The 17,300-nt window shown below is 53.5% G+C and overlaps 2 protein-coding genes across 6 annotated transcripts in view; one reads left to right on the top strand and one right to left on the bottom strand.

Moving 5' to 3' along the window:
* The window catches only part of INPP5J (inositol polyphosphate-5-phosphatase J), a 12,314-nt gene extending 9,176 nt beyond the window's left edge, over positions 1 to 3,138 (top strand). For all 5 annotated transcript variants that reach the window (XM_011979039.1, XM_011979037.1, XM_011979040.1 and 2 more), the window contains 4 exons: positions 1,542 to 1,679; positions 1,849 to 1,926; positions 2,051 to 2,155; positions 2,354 to 3,138. In XM_011979039.1, coding sequence (XP_011834429.1) covers positions 1,542 to 1,679; positions 1,849 to 1,926; positions 2,051 to 2,155; positions 2,354 to 2,860 — 828 coding nt within the window. In that variant the 3' untranslated portion in view covers positions 2,861 to 3,138. The remainder of the gene's footprint in view (positions 1 to 1,541; positions 1,680 to 1,848; positions 1,927 to 2,050; positions 2,156 to 2,353) is intronic.
* An 829-nt stretch (positions 3,139 to 3,967) lies between these two features.
* PLA2G3 (phospholipase A2, group III) lies at positions 3,968 to 8,883 on the bottom strand. Its single transcript, XM_011979035.1, has 7 exons — positions 8,245 to 8,883; positions 7,082 to 7,214; positions 6,692 to 6,826; positions 6,125 to 6,408; positions 5,328 to 5,460; positions 5,103 to 5,219; positions 3,968 to 4,350 (listed from the first exon to the last, which is right to left on the bottom strand). Exons 1-7 carry the CDS (start codon positions 8,756 to 8,758, stop codon positions 4,137 to 4,139), a joined length of 1,530 nt encoding a protein of 509 aa, XP_011834425.1. The 5' UTR covers positions 8,759 to 8,883; the 3' UTR covers positions 3,968 to 4,136.
* Between the last annotated feature and the right edge of the window lie 8,417 nt (positions 8,884 to 17,300).

Here is a 17,300-nt window from a genome sequence, read left to right as displayed (position 1 = left end):
TCAAAAAAAAAAAAAAAAAAAATTACCATTGAGTGAGTACCTACTACATGCCAGGCCCATGTCGTGTACTTTACATATGTCATCCCTTTGAATGCCTCAGTAGGCCCTGAGATGTCCCAGTTCTCCTCTCTGTTTTACTGATGAGAGAAACTGAGGCTCAGAGAACTTAAATCTTTTACCCAAGGCAATGCAGTCAGAATAGGGCTCAGTAGGGGTTTTGACGCTGCAAGTCCTTGGAGGGCTTTTTCAAAGGTCTACCCTTGCCTGCCCCTGCTGTTAGGAACACAGGAACAGGGAAAGAATGTGCCAGTTACTTCTGGAACAGCTTGGCTCGGAAGCTGAGGGAGGGAAACCTGAAACTAGGTAAACAGGGGATCAGACAAAGATCTGGAATTGGCACCAACTGAGCCCTTCCCTGAGGGACAGAGGTGGGGCCAATATCCTGGCAGCCTGCCACCTCAGCAGCTCCACCCATTCAGGTGGTACCCCTGGTGGGTCTGGGTTGACCTTGGGGAAAGGATATTCATGGTTATAACTTTCCTTCATGGACTGATGACAAGGTAATAGTAGCCACTTAGTACTTAGACTCAGTTGGAGAAACTGAACCTTGGGATGGTTAGAGCCTGCCCTGAGGTCACATAGCGAGTTAGTGGTAGAGCCTGGAAGTGGACTGAGGTCTCCGTCCTCCCACTCAGAGCTCTTCTTGCCTGCTCAGGAATATTCAGCTTACCCCAAACACCTAGTGCATCATATGATTTTACTGGTCTTCCTTGCTAGCATAGAGATAAATCATTTATTGAACACTTACTGGTATACTGGGAAATTTATGGGATGCTTTGCAAATGGTATCTCACTGAATCTGCTGAACAACTCCAAGAGTAAAATAAGAGTCTCTGAGTTTGGCCAGGCACGGTGGCTCATGCCTATAATCCCAGCACTTTGGGAGGCTGAGGTGGGTGGATCATTTGAGGTCAGGAGTTCAAGAACAGCCTGGCCAACACAGTGAAACCTCACCTCTACTAAAAATACGAAAATTAACCAGGCATGGTGGCGGTGCCTGTAGTCCCAGCTACTAGGGAGGCTGAGACAGGAGAATCACTTGAACCCGGGAGGCGGAGGTTGCAGTGAGCCGAGATCACACCACTGCACTCCAGCCCGGGTGACAGAGCCAGACTCCGTCTCAGAAAAAGAAAAAAAAAAAAAAAGAGTCTCTGAGTTTACAGATGAGGGCCCTAGCATTCAGAGAGGCTGAGGAACTCACCCAGCCTGTCAACGGCAGAGCCAGAGCCAAATCCAGGATCTACTAGCTTCAAAGCTGTGTTCTCACTCACTCCCTAAGGAGGCTGTGGGCAGAAGGAGCCCTGGGCTGGGAGGCAGCACAGGGCTTGGTATTTATACTAGACCTGTTCTGCCTCAGTTTCCCAGTCTGTAAAGTGGCCCTTGGTCTCAGGCAATTTGTGCTAAGACCCAACAGCCCTAAGTGTGTGGGATACTAGAGGGTCTCCCCTGATGTGGCCCCTGCCCCTGCCTTGCCTGGACAGTTTGCCTTCAGGGACGACATGCCACTGGTGCGGCTGGAGGTGGCAGATGAGTGGGTGCGGCCCGAGCAGGCGGTGGTGAGGTACCGCATGGAAACAGTGTTTGCCCGCAGCTCCTGGGACTGGATCGGCTTGTACCAGGTGAGAGGGGCAGTGGCGATCAGCGACTCAGGGAAGCAAGGGGCCTGGAGGAGCGGCTGAACAGCATGGTGGGGTCACTGGCTTGTCCAAATCTTGATGCCACACTGGGAGACTGCTGGGATCAGACATTATAGGGTACAACACTGATTCCACAACACTGATCCCCCAGGTGGGTTTCCGCCATTGCAAGGACTATGTGGCTTATGTCTGGGCCAAACATGAAGATGTGGACGGGAATACCTACCAGGTACTTAAAAGGAGCAAGAGTCAGGGGAAGTCCCTGTTGCCTTTGGGACCTCAGGACTCGCCTTGGGGTCTCTCAGGTGGCCTCCCTGACCCCCAACTTAGGCTTATACCCCTGGGCCCACCAGGTAACATTCAGTGAGGAATCACTGCCCAAGGGCCACGGAGACTTCATCCTGGGCTACTACAGCCACAACCACAGCATCCTCATCGGCGTCACTGAACCCTTCCAGGTAAGTAGGCCAGACTGCTGGGCTGGGGCTGCCTAAAGACTTTCATCAAATGCCACAGCCCTTACCTTCTGCTCCTTGAGCTCAGACAAATAAACTGACCTCCCAAGATCTGCCAACGAGAGAGGTAGATCTCGGGAGGTCAGGCCTCAGTGGCTGGGTTGGGGAGCAGGGTGCCCCAGTGACCAGCATTTCCCCCAGATCTCGCTGCCTTCCTCGGAGTTGGCCAGCAGCAGCACAGACAGCTCAAGCACCAGCTCAGAGGGAGAGGATGACAGCACGCTGGAGCTCCTTGCACCCAAATCCCGCAGCCCCAGTCCTGGCAAGTCCAAGCGACACCGCAGCCGCAGCCCGGGACTGACCAGGTTCCCTGGTCTTGCCCTACGGCCCTCATCCCGTGAACGCCGTGGTGCCAGCCGTAGCCCCTCACCCCAGAGCCGCCGCCTGTCCCGGGTGGCTCCTGACAGGAGCAGTCATGGCAGCAGCCGGGGCAGTAGTGAAGAGGGGCCCTCTGGGTTGCCTGGCCCCTGGGCCTTCCCACCAGCTGTGCCTCGAAGCCTGGGCCTGCTGCCCGCTTTGCGCCTAGAGACTGTAGACCCTGGTGGTGGTGGCTCCTGGGGACCTGATCGGGAGGTCCTGGCCCCCAACAGCCTGTCTCCCAGTCCTCAGGGCCATCTGGGGCTGGAGGAAGGGGGCCTGGGGCCCTGAGGGTGGGGCAGGCAGATGGGCCAAGGTGACCACCGTTCTGCCTCAATCTTTTGCAAGTCCACTTGCCTCTCTCCTGCTGCTCCTCTAGCTGTATCTGCACCTGCCCCTCTATCCTGGCCAGGGGTGGACAACTGGGGTCCCCCAAAGCTCAGTCCTGGCACCTCAACTGTGACAATCAGCAAAGCCCCGCCCAGGCCTCCATCTGGGATAATGGGGGAGCTCTGGCAGATTTCCCAATCCTGGAGGTCATCCGTTAGGAATTAAATTCTCCAGCCTCACTCTCGGCTCTTTCCTACTTGTTAGTAGTCTTGGGATGGGGGTAGACAGAGGCAGGGACTAAAGAGGTGAGGGAATGACAGAACCGATATTTACCAGGCACCAGTTGTATATATTACACATGCCATCTCCTTTAGTTTGCACTGCAACCCTGTGGGATCAGTGCTGTTCTTAGACCTATTTCACAGGTAAGCAAACTGAGGCTTTTAAGAGGTTATATCAACCTCTCAAGATCAGACAACAAACCATAGTTCAGCCAGGTGTCGCGGGGAGGGAACACTTACTAAGTGCTAAGCACTGTATATGTATTGGTTCACTTAGTCCTCAACAACCCTATGAGGTAGATCCTGTTTAGACACCCCCTTTTTTCAGGGGAGGAAACTAAGTCTTAGAGTGCAAGAGGGAGGTCCTTTGCTCAAGGGCATGGAGGAGATTTGAATTTAGGTTTAGGGCTGCGCCAGGAAGGGCGCAGCAGCTGTTAAAAGAAGGGGCCCCCCTGGAAGGAGGGAGCTGAAAGCCCTCTCCAACACCCACCCCGATTCTGGACTCAGACACAGACATTTCTGTGACATCCTAACTTCCCATCTGCTACCCCAGGCCACAGCACCCAGGCACTGGGGCTCCCCTAGGCAGGTTTTTGAGGCATGTATTATTTTTGCAATGTGGACATACATGTACCTCCTCCTGGTAGTGCCTGGGTCTGCTGCAATAAGTTACCCTTTCCCCATTCCCATCTGTATGGGAACTTCACATTGCAGCAGTCACCAAAGCCTAGGGCATCAGAATGAGCTTCCTGAACACCACATCCAGGCAGAGAAGAGTTGTGTCATAATGTGCTCCAGCATTTGGGCCTTGAGATCCCCTCATTCAGCCTCTTGATTGTCCACAACAGCCTCTGCCATGCTTCAGTCTAACCTATGGAGGGAAGGCTGAGATTCCTAGCGCCTGGCAAAGCTACGGGCAAGGTCCAGGCTGGTACCCAGGAAAGCTGAAACTGAGGTCACTGGCTCCAGGATTTCTGCTGCCCGTTGGGTCTCCTGGCTGCCTGGGTTAGCTGCAGGCACTGGTTGTAGAATGACACGGGGCCTCTCAGGGGCTCTGAAGGCCATGCCTGCCTCTCTTCTGTGCCTTTATGCTGGAGCTGGCGTAGCCTCTGCTGAAGCCTCCGCAAGTGCCGGGCTGACACCTTGATGGCCCTAGGGTCTCTGGAACAGCTGTAAGGAGAGAAAAGTGGGGCAGATGATCAGGGCTGACAAGGATCCCACCCTACTCTGCAGACAGGGGGGCTGAGGCCCAGAGAGAGAGAGGGCTGGAGCCAGAGTCACCAGCAAGGCAGAGAGGGGTGGGTTTCATGGAGAAAGGGTATAATAAACCACGCTGGTACCTGGAGGCCTGGGATCTGCCACTAGCTGGCTGTGGAAACCTGAGCCAGAAGCCTCAGTTTCCTCATCTATGAAATAGGAAAGTTAAGAAGGAACTGGCTTTGAGAATCAGAATCCAAATGAAAGCAGGGCACCGTGGCTCACGCCTGTAATCCCAGCACTTCAGGAGGCTGAGATGGGAGGATCGCTTGAGTCCAGGAGTTCAAGACCAAATGAGATTGTGGATTAGGAGTGAGTTAAGTACACATTTTGCTGTGTGCCAGGCAGGGATTGACCTACCTGCATCCTGCCATTTCCTTAGTTCCTACGACCATTTTACAGACAAAGACGTGAAAACTTGGAAAGGTGAACCAATTGCCAAGGTCACGTGGGAATCAAATGACATAGCCAAGATGCAACCCACAGAGGCCAACTGCAGCACTGGACCTGGGGCAGTAGGGGGTAGAGGGATGAGGCTATGGATGGGAGCTCAGAGGTCTCCCGATCCCTTCCCTTACCCCCTTGGCCCAAACACCCAAAGCGGGTACAGGCAACCTATCCCTTGAGAAAAGCCCCCTATCCCTCCTGGCTCTGACATCACTTACTCTTTGCCTTCCACACAGTCCAGTGGAGGGGCCAGCTTGAAGCAGGTTGTGCCCAGCAGCTCCCAAAGCATGTTGGTAACCTCAGATGGGCTGTGGAGCCTCAGGAAGCGTGCCAGACTGAGAACAGAGGCAGGCTCAGGCCGGGGTAGGGCCTTGCCAGCCAGGGGCCCCTTCCCATGCCTGGCAGCAGGCAGCCCACCCCACAGGGGTTCAAAGGGGCCTCACCGGCGCGTGCAGTTGCAGTGGAAGAGGGGCTCTTGGGCGCTGTTGAGCAGCTGGAACTTGATTTCCTGGGGTCCAATCTGGTGCTTACACTGGTCCAGGTGGCGGCGGAAGCTGCGGCAGACCCGGCGGGCACCTGAGGGGTGGGTGTGGTGTTGATGGGAGCCCAGTCCACCAGGGAGGCCCCACCAATGCCTGCGCCATCCAGGAGAAACGCCAGCACATGTGCTCAGTCACACACACAGCCTCCTTCCATTTCATGCCTTCTGAGAGTCTCTGTGCCCTCAGTGTGCTGCCCTTGTGGGAGTGCCTCCCTAACGCCAAGTCCCCAAACAGTAGTACTGCCATGGGGGACGCCCAGAATACTGATGTTAGTCAAAAAGGGCTTCCAGGAGGCAGAGGCTGCTAAACTGAGGCTGGGAGAGAAGAGGAGGAGAGGAGGAACAGCATGTGCAAAGGCCTCGTGGTAGGAGAGCCTGGTGCTTTTGAGGAACCAAGTGAAGTTCGTGAAACTAGAGTTTTGACTGGGGGTAGGGTCTGCGGGGCCAAGGCTTGAGGGCCTCTGGGTGTCCGGACATCATTGGCCGAGATGAGGAGTGGTGGTGGGTGCACAGTGGGGCATGATGTGGTCACATTTGTGGATTATGAAAATCCAGTGCTGCAGTGCGATTTGATGGGAAAGGCTGGGAGATCCCAGGAGGAAACTGGGGCAGGAAAAGAGGCAACACATGGCTACCCCCAAACAGAGGCAGGGATACCCCCTCAAGTCAGGAACCCCCAAGCCTAGGTTCTGAGCTCACCCTGAGGTTTTAGGCCACCCTGTGGGCCCTGGAGGCCTGTAGGGGCCACATCAAGCCTGGGAGAGACCATAGGGTCCTGGAGGACTGTGGTGTTGGCTTTGCTGGGGTGCTTGGACCCTTTCTGCTGTGGTGGCCACTTTCGAAGGTGCTGCTTCTGTCGAGGCTTGGGAGGGGCTGGGCTCTGGGAGCTGGGAGTTGGGGAGGTGGCCCAGGAGCTCCAGGAGGCATTGTAGAAGGTCCTGGGCTGAAGGCGAGCGAGGGACACTGTGCCGTATGTCCTACACCTGGGGGGTGGCAGTTGGTGGCAATTGGTGACTAGAAATCCCCCCTCCCAGAAGCCCCCAGGGTCATCTCCACGGAGAGCAATCCCCTGCCGGTCCCATCCCCCATCCCACTGGGTTGTGGGGGACACCCAAGAAGGGTCTGCATCCCGGGCCCTCAGGAGAGGACATACAGAATGGGACATCATTCTCTGGAAGACAGACAGACAGATAGGTCTCCCTCACCAGGTTTGGAGCCTGGGATCCCTCTCTGTCTGGAAAGAGACTCAAGGGGGTGGCCACATACCCGCCCCACCAGTACCACGCCACACACGCCTCCTGCTCCTCCAGCACAAAGCAGGGGATCTCCAGCACGTTGAAGAAGGCCACGCCCACGATGTCGGAGATGGAGTCGCGCTGGTTCTGCAGGCATTGCTGGAACCTGCCCAGAGCAGATACTCAGGACCGTGGGGCATGGAGGGCTGTCTGACTCCTCCCCCAGCCCACCCTGCCACTACCAGTTGGGTGGTTTGGGGTCCAAGTGTCCCTTCTCTCTGGCCTCAGCTTTCCTACCTGCACTGTGGGGTCCAAGCTGGCTGACCTTTAAGATCCTCTGCAATCCCAATGTCTAGTTACCCAGGGACTGGGTAACTCTGCCCTGTCCCTGAGCTCTGGGCCCTCGCTGCCTGCCACCAACCTGGTGTCACAGTCACAGTGGGAGATGGTGTGGAATCGGTAGTTTCGGATGCCGTAGTTGTGCTGCAAGGGTGAGATGTTCTGTGGGCAGCGGTCATGTTCCCGGCAACAGAGATCAGGTCCCTGGAAGACCCCTGCAGGGAGGGGAGGGGGCACCAGCTCAGCAGGGTCCTAAGCATCACGCACCAGCTATGCTCCCCTGGTAGCAAGAGGGTAGAGACCTGGTTCTCATCCCAGCCCTGACACAAATGCCATGGGGGTCCTCAGACCAGTCACTCTCCCTTCTGTGGGACTCTCAGAGTTTCAAAGTTGGAAAAGAGAACCCAAGCTGCAGCCCCTGTTGGGCAACTCTAAATGCCAGGCAGGCCACCCATAAATACATGGAAAGGTCTTCCTCGGGGGAACTGGAGTCTGCCTCCAGAGTTCCCAAGCCCGCGCCCCAAATAAAATCCAAAATTATGAATGTGTGTATGACGAAATGGCAAACAGGCAGGGTGCAACCTTTCTCATTGGCACAAGGAGGTGTTGCCAGGATGCCAACCTGCTCTGACTCAGGTGCCAGGTCCTCCCCCAACCCTGCACACAAATGCACAGACATCTGTACTGAAAGTGTAAGAAATTCGTCTATGTTTATTACCATCTAAGCAATAGCACTCTTTACGAAGCATTTTCCACATGCCTGGCACTTCCCATATCCAGGCTCACAGCCAGCCCTGAAAGGGAGGTATCACCTTTACAGGTGAGGAAACAGGCTCAGAGAGGGGAAGTGACTTGCTCAGCTTGTATGTGCTGAGTTGGGATTTGAAGCCAGGCCTTTGGTCTCAGCATCCATTCCACTGGGAACCCCATGCCCACGAAGCCTCCTCCAGGGTAATGGCTTTTTGGCTCAGTTGAGCCTGGATGCTCCCCCAGTCTGCCCAGTCCCTCGGATGGTATTTAATGAGGACTCCCAGGTTGGAATAAGACCTTCCCCAACCATGACCTCATTTAAGCACCCCATGAGGAGATTTGTGATTACCCTCACTTTATAGATAAGGAAATTGGGGTTCACCATGGTCAAGTCACTCTCCCACGGACACACAGCCTAGGAGAGTAAGGGCAGGGGCTAAAGAAACCTCGCTTCCCTGATCAGAACCCCCAGCCCACACACCCCTTATGGCTCACCCAGCTCTGAGGAGTTCCCAGCAGAGTCTCCAACTCCACACCACAGTGTGCCAGGCATGGTCCATCCTCTCTTCTCTCGCTGGTGCCCTCCACCAGGGACTCCACTCTGCCCTGCTGCTCGCTTCTTCCTAGCCCCTGCTGGACTCTCCTCAGGCCCTCGGCATGCCTCCCACTGACTCAGAAGAGTGGCCAGTGCTCTCTGCAGCTCAGGTCCAGGGGCGTGGATGAAGGAGCTCCGGGCAGTGTCATGAGAACAGAGGGCACCGTAGGCTGCAGTGAGCTCCGGCTCATCTTCCCAGCTACATGCCTGCAGCCTCCTATGCGCATCCCAGCGGGCATGGATCAGGGTCAGTCCCTGAGCATCCTTGGCCAGGAAGCTCAGGGACCCCAGTGGGTTGCCAGGGACGGGCTTGTTCAAGTGGCAGGAGGTCCTGTACCAGTGGAGGGCAGGGGAGCCCCCCAGGGCCACCCCCAGGAAGCCCAGCATCCCGAACAGCCCTTCCAGAACCCCCATTCTGCACTGGCCCAGTCCAGTCAGACAAAGCCCCTGGGATGCCTGCCCTTGGTGGCCCCACGAGGCGGCAGCTGAGCAGTGGAACGGAAGCGGAACCCAGCAGGCCCGGTGCTGCGGGACCAATGAATGGAGCTGCTGGAGGAGGAGGAAAGAGGCTGGAGTATGGGGTGATCTTGGGCTTGTAACCGAATCTACCGGCCGGGCAGGATGCTGATTGGCTGAGGAGTGCACTTGCCAGGGCCCACGCCCCCATTCTGCCTGCCCTTCCCAGCGCTATCCAGTCACCTGCTGCCAGCCTGCCTGGATGGGGACTGTGGGAGCCAAAGCCTTAAGCTGTGGGATGGGGACCAGGTGGGGGCTTTCGCATCTCCTTGAAGGGAAGGAAAAGGGTTCAGGAGCTTGGGGGAGTCCCCTAGAACCCACCCTTGTCACCCTTACCACTGTCGTGGCTGCCACACCCACCTCCATCAGGTTGGCAGGGGGCCATGGGCCTCTGCCAGAGCTGGGTGAAGGAGGTGAGGGCAGGGCTGGGGCTCTGAAGCTACCACTCTGGGAGCTCCCAAGGCTTCTGGGAAAGGGAGTGCTACCGAGGTGCTCCCCTGCCAAGTCCTGGTTCTTAGAAAGGCATACTCAGGGGACAGGGCCCCAGGGCTCCCCACTTCCTAGGACTCCAAGCATGGGCCTAGCCTTTCAGCAACCCTCCTGGTCTGATAACTGGGGAAGACACAGCGGGAACAGGCCTTGAGAGCCGCATAGAGCAGGGCTGATGCTCTGGATTTGAAGGAACTATGGTCCCCAGAGTGGCAGAGAGTGGCCCATGGTATATGTCTGTGGCCACCTCCATTGCTGGCCACCTGGGGGACACAGCAGGCATCATGTGTGCCTCATGAGACAGGAGTCTCTCCATCAGGAAGGGGCTACACCCAGGGCTTGTTCCTGGGTCCCAAAGCCCAGCTTCCAACCGTCTAGTAAGGCCAGGGTGTTTACACCCATAGTGCAGATGAAGAAACCGAGGCGCAGTGAGGGTGGGAAAACCTCAGGGGACAGGCTTCAGCTGAGGAGGGCTTAGAGGATGGGAGTGTAGTTCTTGGGGGTCTGGCTGGGAGTCAGGGCTGACCAGGACAGTGACTTGTCTGTCATCTATCTGCCCATTAGCCTGCTGCTTCTCTAACCTCCCCCTGCCCCAGGTTCCATCTGAGTCTCTTCCAGGGGATGAGCCCCAGTGAGGTAAAGCCAGGGGCAGAGCTGGGGAAGGGGAGCTCACTGTGTGGCAGAGGTGGAAGGGGGCTGCAGGACTGGCAGGTCCATCCCTGTAGTTTCAGAACCAGCCTGGGCCTGTGGCTCAAAGGGTCTAGCTAGGAACAATGAAGAGAAGGGAAAGAGGGTAGGGGTAGTCCAGGGGCCAAGCCCCTTCTCCCCAGAGGCTGAGAAAGGGGGTGTGGAGCACAGCGACTGGTGGCAGAGAAGGTAGACTTGGGATCCCCAAGGGCAAGGATGTAGCTGAACAAAGGTGAGTCCCTCTGCAAAGAGTTCTGATGTTTGAAAACCCATCATGCTGAGACTTCCTCCCATCATAGGAACTGTCACCCACCTCTGCCTCCTTTTCCACATTGCTGAGCGCTTCCCTGCCCATCACCTGGGGAAGCTGGGAGGTGTGACACCAGGAGCCCAGCTTTCGAGGTCATACAGATCCAGCTTGGGTTTCCGCACTGACCCTAGGCTTGGAAATCTTAATTTCTCTGAGTCTTAGTTTCCTCATCTGTATCATGGGCATAATCACAGTAGTCACTTCACAGGATGTTGGGTTAGATTCCCAGCACAGTTCCTGGCACCCAAAACACCATCACTAAAGCCTCAGGATACCCCTGGCCAGGAAGCCATTTACTCAGGAGAAAGCAAGTCCCAAGATTTTGGAGCCACAGCATCTGTGATATCTGAGAGCTCGGGCTAGATGGCAACTGTGGGAAGAGTGGCCAGGACTCTACCTGCCTGGGCCACTCCAGGCTTGTCCCTGTCCCTTTCTGGGACTCAGTTTCCCCCTCTGTACAGTGAGAAGTACAGTGGAGTTGACCTTTGAGGTCTTTTCCAGTCTGGGTCCCAAAGAGCAGCAGGCTGGAGCTTGCCCAGGCCTTGAGGGAAGGTGTCACTGAGCTTTCTGTCCAGACTCCACCCAGAGACATGTCAGTCAGCCACAGGACAGGCTCAGAATCCTGCCTGCCACCTGGGTGTCCCTCAGAGGCCCCGGAGCAGAGGGCCCAAACCAGCAAGACAGGAAGGCCTGGGTCCTGCAGATGGAAGGGGGTCTGAGGCTTTTCTCCGGCTCTCCACCTGTCTGGGTAGGGCAGGGTGCAGTAGGAGCCAATGGGGAGTAGGGGTGGGGGTTCATGAGAGAAGGAGGGGTCCTGCCTTCCAGGAAGCCTCCCGGCTTCCTCCCTGTGTGATCGTCTATCCCTGTCTCTCGCCATCCGTCTCCAGCACGCATTGTCTCCTTTTTGGCTTCTCTCCCATCCCTCTGTCTCTTGGTCTCTTTCTCTCTCTGGCTTTGATTCTCATTTTTTCCTACCTCCTCCAAGTCTGTTCTCTCCATGTTTCTGTCTCCCTCTCTAACTCTCCATCTGATTTTCTCTCCATTTTTTTCTGTCTCTCTCTCCTCTGTCTCTCTTTACAGTTTTTCATTGTCCCATTCTGCTTCATTCCCCTCGCCTCTCTCTCTCTCTCTGTGCCTTCTTACCTCCCTATTTCTCTTTCTCATGTTTCTGCCCTTCCATCTCTATGAGTATCTCTCTGTGCTTCTCTCTCTCTTTACCTCTTTTTCCCATTGCTTTTTTTTTTTTTTTTTCTGAGACACAGTCATGCTCTGTCACCCAGGCTGGGGTGTAAGGGCTCAATCTTGGCTCACTGCAACCTCTGCCTCCTGGGTTCAAGCGATTCTCCTGCCTCAGCCTCCCAAGTAGCTGGGATTACAGGCGCCCACCACCACACCTGGACAATTTTTGTATTTTTAGTAGAGATGGAGTTTCACCACGTTGGCAAGGCTGGTCTTGAACTCCTGACTTTGTGATCCGCCCGCCTCGGCCTCCCAAAGTGCTGGGATTACAGGCATGAGCCACCGCACCCAGTCTTTCACATTGCTTTCTTAATTTCTCTCTTTCCCTCCCTCATTTCCTCCCCCGTCTCTCAGTTTTCCTCTTTCTGTTTCATTGTCTTTTGGTTTCTCTCCTTTTTTCCCCTCACCGCCTCCTCTAGCTCTCATTTCCTTCCTCTCTGTCTCTCATTTTTTCCTCTGTCTTTTGTTTGCCTCTCTGTGTGTCCGTGTGTCTGTGTCTGGGTCTCTCTCCCTCTCTCCTTCTGTGTTTCCACCTCTCTCTCTCTCTCCTAATTCTTCTCTCTTCTTCCTTTCTCTGCTCTGTCCCCTCCACACCGTGACCCCAGGCCCAGGAACACAGAGGGCAAACCCCCTAACCCCATGTGCCCTGCCCTTTCCCATTCATGTTTTCCCAGACATGACTTCACCTGAAGCTCACTACCCCTGCCCCTCCCTGGGGAGACAGGCAGGGTGGGGCTTCTCATCCCATAGTTGAGAGGTGTGGAGTAAGGCCCAAGAAGAGGAGTGGCTCACCCAGCAGATCCAGAGGGAAGCCAGCTTCAACTTCCCCTGGCGTGTGGGGAGGGCCTCTCTGGGGCCTGGGAGACTCTTGGCTCTCCCACAGCCTCCCAGCTTCAGGCCTTCCTTCCCCAGTGGCCTGAAGGGTGCCTTCCCTCTGCCCCATAGAGCTGGCACTCCCAGCCTTACCCAGGGGCCTCTCTGTGGCTCTCTATGCCAGGAGAATGGGGCGGGCTGTGCCTAGCTCCAGAGTATTCTGTGTTCATTCAAAAACAAGTAGTTACTGAGTCTACTATGTACCAGGCACAGGTTGAGACTCTGGACACAGCCTGTGAAAGAGAGAGGAAGGGAGAGGGAATAGAGCAGTCAGAAGGGGTGGAGAGGGAATTCATGTCCCCGGGGAACTGGGATCTGGCAGCCACAGAGAGGGGCCAGGGCCTGGGTGTCAGCTGGGTCCTCTAGGAAACTGCTGCCAAGCTAGAGTTAGAGGTGCAAGAGATTTATCAGAGGAAATGTCTATGAAAGATAAAGGGGGAAGAAGCAGGACTGGGCAGGGAAAGCCTTCCGACCATGTTTCAGATCTGACATCTATGGGAAGAGAGGGGAAGGAGGGTTGGTTGAGAAGAGCCTCATGTTGCAGTGCCATTCTGAAAAAGTCTCAGCCAGCCAACAGGGAGCTCTGGTGCAAAGACTGCCTGTAGAAGAGTCACAGTTGGGCAGAAATGGCCAAGCCCTAGTGTCCCAGCTGTGACCAGACTTTGGCTGGGGGGCTTCCCAGGAAGACAGTGGCTTCTGCTCTGCAGATCCTGATGGTGCTGCGACTGGAGGTTGTTAGAAGACTGCTGCCACATCTGGGAAAGTACCCACCCATTTGCTGGGGCAGTCCCCGCTGCAGACCAGGAGAGGAAACCCAGTAAGACAGACAGAGTCAGGCCTCTGGGGAGGAAGCCCAGAAGGCAGTCTTCTTCCAGGAGATCCTAGGGTTATGGAGTACAAATCTATGGCTATAGGACCATGCCTGTAAGATTTCCAGGTAGTTCAGCCTCTAGCATACCTGCCATCAACGAAGCCCAGCCCTAAGTTGAGGGAACAAAGAATGAGACGCAACTTGTGTCTAAAACTAAACATCTCAGTAGATGGGAAGAAACACATTATACAATTCAATAGCATATTAAACTAGAATAAAAGAGAGACAGAGAGAGATGGGGAGTCAGGGACAATACAGAAATCATTCTAGGTCACAGAGCAACATTAGAAGCTGTGGTGGTTTAAAAAGATGTGCAGAAATTCTTTGATACTCCTCCTTTCAAACGGTGGAGCCTAATTCCCCTACCTTGAGTATGAGCTATATTTAGTGACTTGCTTCTAACAAATAAAATGTGGTGGAAGTGAGGTAACTTCTGAGACTAAGTCATAACAGGCATTGTGCCTGACTTCTTGCTCTTCTTCCTGGATGACTCTGTGGAAGCCAGCTGACATGTCACAAAGACATTCAAGCAGGACCAGGTGTGGTGGCTTACACCTGTAATCCCGACACTTTGGGAGGCTGAGGCAGGAGGGTTGCTTGAGACCAGGAGTTTGAAACCAGCCTGACTAACATGGCAAGACCCCGTCTCAAAAAAACAAACAAACAAACAAACAAAAACAAAAAAAACAACAAAAGAAAACAGTTAGCTGGGCATAGTGGCACACACCTGCGGTCCAGCTATTTGGGAGGCTGAGATGGGAGGATTGCTTGTGCCCAGGAGGTTAAAGCTCCAGGGAACCATGATTGTACCACTGCACTCCAACTGCAGCAGAGTTGCAGGATCTCACTGCCTCAAAAGCAAGGCAAAAGAAAAACAAAACAAAAAACAAAAAGGACATTCAAGCAGCCCTATGAAGATGCCCATGTGGTGAGGGAGGAATTGAAGCTGTTAACATCCTTGTGAGTGAGCTACTTGGAAGCAGACCCTTAAGCCCCAGTCAAGGCTTCAGATAAGTACAGCCCCATCTGACTTTTTTTTTGGTAACAGAACTTTTGAGACGCAATTTACATACCATACAATGCATCCATTTAAAGTATACAGTTCAATGTTTTTTAGTATATCCATAGTTGTGCAACCATCACCACTATCTAATTTCAGAACATTTTCATCATCCCAAAAGGAAATCCTGTAAGTCACTCTGCCTTCCTCTCTCCCCCCATCCCCTATAAACCACTAATCTACTTTATGTCTCTATAGAGTTGCATATTCTATACATTTCATATCTAAAGAAGTGTACAATGTGTGGTCTTTTGTGATTGCCACTTTTCATTTAGCATGTTTCCAAGGTTCATCTGTGGTTGTAGCATCTATTTGTACTTCATTCCTTTTTATGACTGGATAATTTTCCATTGTATGGATATACCACATTTTGTTTATCCATTCATCAGCTGGTGGACATTTGGGTTGTTTCCACTCTTTGGCTATTATGAATAATGCTACTATGAACATTCATGTACAAGTTTTTGGACATATGATTTTAATTTTTTTTTGTTTTTTTGAGATGGAGTCTTGCTCTGTCACCCAGGCTGGAGTGCAGCGGTATGATCTCGGCTCACTGCAACCTCCACCTCCCAAGTTCAAGCAATTCTCCTGCTTCAGCCTCCCGAGTAGCTGGGATTACAGGCGTGTGCCACCATACCCGACTAATTTTTGTATTTTTAGTGGAGATGGAGTTTGCTCTGTTGCCTAGGCTGGAGTGCAGTGGCACAATCTCAGCTCACTGCAACCTCCACCTCCTGGGTTTAAGCGATTCTCTTGCCTCAGCCTCCCAAGTAGCTTGGATTACAGGCTCCTGCCACCACGCTCACCTAATTTTTGTATTTTTAGTAGAGATGGGGTTTCACCATGTTGGCCAGGCTGGTCTTGAACTCCTGACCTCATGTGATCTGCCTGCCTCGGCCTCCCAAAGTGCTGGGATAACAGGCATGAGCCACCGCGCCTAGCTGCAATTATTTTTTTAGTTACCTGAAATTCTAATTTAACTGCACATCCTGTGTTTTTGTTTACTATACCTGGTGACCCTGCCCAGCAGGAGTGAAGTGAAAACACCCAGGAACTCTTCACCTCATTTCACAATGGAGGCCCCAGGAGGAGATCACATTTGCCCAAAGCTCTTGCGACACATCCACTCTTTTGTTCTACGCAAGGCCCCTTGGCTGAGCTTTAAACATGGGCTGTTTGTGTTGGCTCTAACTCAGAGAACTTAGCTTATATCCCTTCCTTCCCTCTTGGGGCTGGCCTGGGCCTTGGGGCCCTGGAGAGTCTCTGGGAGTCTAACTCACAAGATAGAATGAAGAGGGTGGGTGGACAAGGAGCATTAAAGGAGGATCAAGAGGCTCAGCAGGAGATCTAACTATAGAATGTGGATCCTGGTAGACTAATAATGCCACTTCCATTTCTACAGCCAAAGACTCAAGTTCTCAAGCAATTTTTTATCTGTGAATTTGCCCAATGTCAATGGCAGAGGGGAAATGGAGCTAGGGCTAGTCTCTGAGCCTCCTGACACCCAGGGCTCTCCTTGCTGCTCTGGGGTCTGGAGAAGAGGGTTAGGAGAGAGGCCCTCTGATGCCCAGACCAGGGAAATGGAAAGAGGAAGGCTTGTGGAAAAGCAGGGTGGGTACTGCCGGAAGCCCCTGGAGTTTGGACCAGCCTCTGCTGTCACCTAGTGGACACCCTGTGCCCGTGCCTCCTTGAGACTCCTGAACAAGGCTGCCTTTGCCCCTTTCCTGGTCCATTATGCCTGCCCGCCAAGTCCTTCTTGGCCAGGCCCTACCCCCTCTGATTAGCTCTATGACCCTGAACAAACCCTTTTCTTCTCTGGTTCTCCATTTTATATCTTGGAACAGGGGTTCTCCAAACGGTAGCAGGCCCAATCTTTCTAAAACACAAACATAGCCAGGTCTCTCCACTGTCTGTATCTGTCTTCTGACCTCTCTGGCCCTCATGTTGAAGCCTGGTGGGCGCTGCAGGATCTGAGCCCAGCTGACCTCACCTACTCCCCACATCTCTGTTCTAACCACACAGAACTACATTAATATCCTCAATTAACATGCTCTCTAAGAGCCTTTGCACATGCTGTTCCCTTTGCCTAAAACACTTTTCCCCCTCCTTTACCTGGCTTGATCTTACTCATCCTTGAGATGTTGGCTTAGCCATCCTGAAACCACCTTTGCAAAAACTGTAAATGAGGAAATCATGACAGTGAAAGAAATCAGACCTAACTGACTCCATCTTGCTTCTAACCTTTAAGCTGTCCTTGTTCATTCCTGGACACAAGCCAAACTAATTTTGGGAAGGAATTCAGTTAATCGTTTGACTCTGAAACCAAATTGGTAATAGCACTTTTCCAAAAAGACCCCTTTCTTGCCTGGTGGGGACCAGTCTGTTTTTGCAAGACTAACAGATGAGCTACAAGATTAGAAATTACAGTTTAGGGTCATGCAGCCTCTGGCTCCAAGAGTTTGAACCTCTCCAAATTGCTCCTGGGGATAACATCACTATTGTAAAACCTAAGAGCAGTGCTTAAGGTATTTTGCAGACCCTGAAGTGGATGGATCAGCTGACACCACCCAGACCGGTAATGTGGCTCACCCAGTTCTGCCATCCCACCCAGGAACAGAAGACAGCAAGAAAAACTCCCTTTGGCCCCCTGTGATTCCATCTCCAACCTGACCAGTCAGCATTCCCCACTTCCCAAGCCTCTACAAATTATCTTCAAAAACTCTGATCCCCAAATGCTCTGGGAGACTGATTTGACTGACAATAAAACTCGGATCTCCCCCACAGCCGGCTCTGTGTGAATCACTCTTTCCCCGTTCCAATTCCCCTGTCTTGATAAATTGGCTCTGTCTAGGCAGCAGGCAAGGTGAATTTGTTGGGGGGTTACAATCTCATCCAGGAAGCCCCCGCC

Source organism: Mandrillus leucophaeus, unplaced genomic scaffold (genome assembly GCF_000951045.1).
Source record: "Mandrillus leucophaeus isolate KB7577 unplaced genomic scaffold, Mleu.le_1.0 Scaffold2, whole genome shotgun sequence".
Classification (NCBI taxonomy): domain Eukaryota; kingdom Metazoa; phylum Chordata; class Mammalia; order Primates; family Cercopithecidae; genus Mandrillus; species Mandrillus leucophaeus.
The sequence above is the reverse complement of the archived record's forward strand: the minus strand, read 5'-3'. Positions and strand labels throughout refer to the sequence as shown.

Excerpts from the sequence above, each read along its gene's own strand:
- PLA2G3 (XM_011979035.1), bottom strand. The coding sequence starts at position 8,758 with ATGGGGGTTCTGGAAGGGCTGTTCGGGATGCTGGGCTTCCTGGGGGTG. Across the intron at positions 6,827-7,081 it reads CACTGTGACTGTGACACCAG|GTTCCAGCAATGCCTGCAGA; the intron begins GTTGGTGGCAGG and ends TGCTCTGGGCAG. Across the intron at positions 6,409-6,691 it reads GCGTGGTACTGGTGGGGCGG|GTGTAGGACATACGGCACAG; the intron begins GTATGTGGCCAC and ends GCCACCCCCCAG.